Source organism: Xylocopa sonorina, chromosome 17 (genome assembly GCF_050948175.1).
Source record: "Xylocopa sonorina isolate GNS202 chromosome 17, iyXylSono1_principal, whole genome shotgun sequence".
Classification (NCBI taxonomy): Eukaryota; Metazoa; Arthropoda; class Insecta; order Hymenoptera; family Apidae; genus Xylocopa; species Xylocopa sonorina.
The window spans coordinates 588,021-593,342 of record NC_135209.1 but is presented as its reverse complement, the minus strand read 5'-3'; the positions used below and the strand labels follow the sequence as shown (position 1 = coordinate 593,342).

Sequence of the window (5,322 nt, the reverse complement as noted above, 5' to 3'; positions counted from 1 at the left end):
AGCGGCTAGCAGTGCAAAAGTTAGTTTCATTTACCTCGAAATTTAATGACAGAGAAATGAACTGAAATTCATTGTGAAAGATGAAATGGCCATCCTTGACGTTTACTGATGTATTTTCGCTCTGGCTAAGTTCATACATTCGTTATGATCGTATCGATAATGAACAGCGTCTCAGCCGGCAGTACAAAGTTCGATTAAAGAATGTCTCAGTTAGAACCAAAGTACGCCATTGAAGTTCAAGATATTTTTAGCAACCCGGTGGAGACTCAGAAGTATGAAACGCTGAAGGCAGAACAAGTGCTTAGATTATCCTTCTTGCAAGCACAAAGGATTCATCGTCTACTAAAACAGGAGGAAATAGGAGATAGGACGCCAGCGCAGTTCTTATGTCATATGAGGGACCTGGCAGGAACTACGGTGTCCGATGAATTCTTAAGGCCGTTCTGGTCCGTTCGCCACCCGGCTATGGCCAGGGCTTTTGTCATGGCCCAAACAGACCTCCTGCTAAACAAATTAGCCAGAACAGCGGACCAAATCCTCGATGGGACCGCACAGCAGGTAACTAGCATAACGCCGATTAATACCACCGAGCTCTTATTAAAACGATTGAAAAGATTGGAGCTCCAAATATCGGAGCATCGAAAATTTTGCTCTCAAATTCGCGTCCAGACACGAGATTCTGCAGCCGCCGCTCGAGTTCGAAGATTGCTACTCGCAATAGTTCACCAGCCAAGCTCAAACATTGTTGGTACCACTGGAAATTTGGAACCTCATTCACGCGGTACCGTTCGCTGTGCAGTTTCCTTTCGGGAAACGAGGAGGGATGTCAATGAACGCGGCAACCAGTAAGGGTCCAGCGACTAGCCGCTTGTTCGTCACCGATCGCGCAACGAAGGAAGAAGTCTTGATTGATACCGGTTCAGACCTTTGCGTGTATCCTCGCACGCATATCAAAGGCCGGATTCAGATGACAGAGTACCAGCTATGTGCGGCTAACAACATTGTAATAAATATCTACAGCGACAGGACGATTAACCTGAACATGGGACTCCGACGTGCATTTCCATGGAGTGTCATCAATGTGGACATCTCCAGGTCTATGATCGGCGTCGATTTCCTGAGCCAGTACGGGTTACTGGTGGATCTCGGCAACAAATGACTGCTGGTCTAGACGACGTCACTTTCTGCCAGGGGACGACTCACTGACGACGCCACACCACCGAGACGGACGATCGGCGACAACTGCGCATACAATCAGATGTTCGCCGAATTCCCAAGCATCACACGTCCTACAGCGGCCACGAGTAGGTGCAAACACGACGTAGTACATCATATTCACACTACAAGTCGGGCCGCCGACTTACGCGAAACAGCGCAGTCATTCTCCTAAAATGTACAAATTCGTGCAGGCGGAATTTGAGGATTTGATGAGCCGAGGCCACATCAGACCATCGAGAAGCCAATGGGCCTCAGCCTTGCGTATGGTCTAGAAAAAGAACAATGGATGGAGATCCTTCGGCGACTACAAAGCGTTAAACGCAAGGACGATACACGATCGACACCCAATACCACATATAGAGAACTTTTGGCGGATGCTGTTCGGGAAGACGATCTTTTTGACCATAGATTTGGTACGTGCGTACCGCGAAATTCTGGTGCACCCGAACGACATCCTGAAAATCGCGATTACAATGCCGTTCGGATTATTCGAATATGTATCGATGCCATTCAGACTGCGAAATGCCGCGCAAACGTTCCAGTTATTCAATGATTCCGTACTACTAGAGGTCTAGACTTCTGTTATGCGTACCTAGACGATATACTATTCGCATTTAACGACGAGACCAAACATAAGAAACATTTCCGAAAACTCTTTGGACGACTAGAAAACTACGGAATCGTAGTCAATACATCGAAATGCGTATTCCCCGTACCAGAAGTATATTTTTGGGGTGACGAACGCAGGTGTAGACAAACGTGGCACAAAGCCATTACCTGATAAAGTACGCACAATATTTCAATTTCACAAGCCAAAAACGATCGAACAGCTACGTAAATTTCTCGGTATGATCAATTTCTATCGTCGGTTCATACGTACCGCCGCGAACCTGCAAGCTCCAATTAACGTGCTTCTAAAAGGGAAGCCAAAGGAATACGCGGCACTTCATTGGTCACCCGAAGCCAAAGAAGCTTTCTAGAGGCTAAAAAACGCGTTGGTGTACGCTACGTTATTAGTCCACCCGTCGAGCTCAGCATGACTCGCGGTTGTCGTAGACGCGTCAGATTTCGCGCTTGGCGCAACACTGCAGCAGCGATTAGGCAAATCGTGGGAACCGCTAACGTTCCGTGCGAAGACTCTCTCGTCTGCTCAGAAAAAGTGCAGCGCATATGATCGGGAATTGCTTGCGATATATTCCGCAATCAGGAAATTCCGACACGTGGTAGACGGTCGCTCATTCGTCGTCTACACCGATCACAAACCTTTAACGTACGCGTTTAATTAGAAGCCCGAAAAGTGTACGCCATGACAGTTCAGGTACCTTGATTTCATCAGCCAATTTACGATTTATATAAGGCATATTAGCAGGAAAAGCAATGAAATCGCGGTGACCTTGTCACGCGTAGAAGCGATCACGCCCACGATACGATGCGATCTAGTAAAACCGCTACCAACACCGCGACGCGACAAATTCTATCTCACCTGCGTCCATCGTTTCACTCGATGGCCCGAAGCATTCGCCATTGAGAGCATCGAATCAGAAACAGTCGCGAGAGCATTCGTCGCGGAGTGGGTCACGAGTTTTGGGACGCCGCAGTTATTCCATTGTTTGAATGCGATATTAAGAACAAATCACATTAAAATTATCCCGTATCATCCCGGCGAAAACGACCTTGTGGAAGGCTTCCACAGGCAATTAAAAGCAGTATTGAAGTACACGATGATGGGACCTGGGCGGATGGTTTACTTGTAGTCTTGCTAAGCATTCGAATGGTCTATCGCAAAGACATAGCAGCATCAGCCGCATAGTTGGTATACGGCCAGAAACTTCGCTTGCCATCCGAGTATTTCCCTGCAACGACCGGCAATGCAATAGAGCTAGCGAAAACGATTAGACAATTACAGGCTCACTTTAGAAAGATTTGCCCAGTCGAAGCATCGAGACACGGTGAATAGAAGGTATTTGTAATTAAAGACTTGACAACCACCTCACACGTCTTCGTACGTCTGTCAAAAGACCGTTGCAAAATCCGTAGGAAGTACTGTTCGAAGTAATATCTAGAAGCAAGAAAATTTTCGAAGTAAGAATGTGCGAGAAAGACGTCCGAATAACGATAGATAGGTTAAAACCAACGTACATATTGGAGGACACCAACAAAAATACAATGTCACTACCGAGTATGGTACCAATTATAAGGATATTAGTAGTAGGGTTGGAATAGAAAGGTAGCTAATAAGATAGTAGTAAGAGGTATATAGTATAGACAAGATAGGAATAAAATAATTTATATCCTTAATCTAAATAGATATCTAGATAAGTTAGAATTATGAGTCCTACGCATTGTTACAATTTTCACAGTCTCCATTAAACTATCGCGAAAAGTTAGTTTCATTTGTTGCGCAGTTTAAAAACAGTAGAGAAATTAAGTTGAATTCATTGCAGAAGGTGAAATGGTCACCTATTACAGTTATTGATGTATTTTCCTTCTGGTTACGTTCTCACTGTTAAGAATATAAGATACATACGTGTTGTATATGAGAGTGTTTTGATACCGTTCCACTACGCACACATGTAAGGCTCCAATTCGCGAGGAGTCACGGAAAACGCATAAAGAAACAAAAGAAACAAATGATTCGGCTGCCAAAGAGAGTTCAGTTAATCTTGGAGGCTTGACGAGTGAAGATGCTTACAAAATGAAACGTACGCGTGAACCTTGCAGTTTTTCTGAAAGCGCCACCGAATAGAAAAGTCAAATTCCGGACCGCTCCACATATTTCATACGACGTATTATGCATGCCTGCATCGACACATTAAAAGAAGCGAGATGGCGCTTCCTAGTGTCTACGTATCAAAGCAAAAGCATTCCAATGCTCCATGTAATACAATAGCGCATCTCATTTCAACGTATCAAAGTAAGTATGTTGTACTCTTATAGACAACGCATGTGGAAACTTATACGCTTCTACACATCAAAGGAATGGAATTCTACAGTTCATTGCAACGGAATGGCGCATCATGGGGTCCACGTGCCTAAGCAATGGAGTCTTAATGCTCCATGTAATATGATGGTTGGTGGAACAAGCTGTAATGTTTTATGCATCGCGTTATGCATAACAGCTCTAGTACTCTGACACCTAAAAATCATGAAGCGCAATCCAGTTGCTAGAAACAGTGGAACCTACATTCCTTTGAGGTATAGAGAACTGATAAGCATAGTGCATAGAACATTATGACTAACGTACTTTGAAACGTTGAAATGAGATTTGTCATCGCAATTCATGGTACATTCAAAACTCTATTGCTCTGAAAAGCACACACTATGAAGAGCCATCACGTTGCAAGGAACTGTATAATTAACATTCTATTGAGTTGTAGAAGCTGATAAGCATAATGCTATGCATAGAATGTTACAACTTATTTACATTGAATCGTTGGAATGATATTTGACATTGCATTGCATGGAACTGTGGAATTCACATTCTTTTAAGGTGTACAGACAGATGAGCATAATGCTATGCATAGAAGGTTGCAGCTTACATACTTTGAAACGTTGAAATGAGATGCACCATCGCATTACATGGAGCATTGTAACTCTTTTGCTTTGATACGCAGGCACTATGAAGTCCCATCCCGATGCGTGCAACTGTAGAATTCACATTCTTCTGAAGTGTGAAAGCAGATAAGCATAATGTTGTGCATAGAATATTACAGCTTAGTTACTTTGATACATTGTAATGGGATGCGCTATCGCATTGCATGAAGCATTAAGCCTCCATTGCTTTGACACGAAGATACTGTGAAGCGCCGTCCCGTTGCATATAACTGTGTAATTTATATTGTCTTGAATGTGTAGAGTCAGATAAGCTTAATTTGTTGCACGGAACATCACAACTTATTTATTTTAAAACGCTGAACTGAGATGCGCCATCGCATTGATTGGAGCAGTAGAACTATATTGATCTGGCAAGTAGACACTACGAAATACAATCCTGTTGCAAGAACCTGTGGAATTCACATTATTTTGAAGCATATAAACAGATTAGCTTAATGAATGTCATGGAACATTACAATGTACTTACTTTCGAGTTTTAGAATGAAATGC

The 5,322-nt window shown here is 43.4% G+C and overlaps 1 protein-coding gene across 1 annotated transcript; it reads left to right on the top strand.

The window, feature by feature from the left end:
- The first annotated feature begins 201 nt into the window (after positions 1-201).
- LOC143431359 (uncharacterized) lies at positions 202-4,034 on the top strand. Its single transcript, XM_076908032.1, has 12 exons — positions 202-696; positions 800-1,131; positions 1,192-1,346; positions 1,422-1,759; positions 1,938-2,064; positions 2,275-2,488; positions 2,576-2,960; positions 3,044-3,148; positions 3,256-3,426; positions 3,579-3,695; positions 3,797-3,896; positions 3,940-4,034. The coding sequence occupies exons 1-12, from the start codon at positions 202-204 to the stop codon at positions 4,032-4,034; spliced, it is 2,634 nt and encodes an 877-aa protein (XP_076764147.1).
- The last annotated feature ends 1,288 nt before the right edge of the window (positions 4,035-5,322 follow it).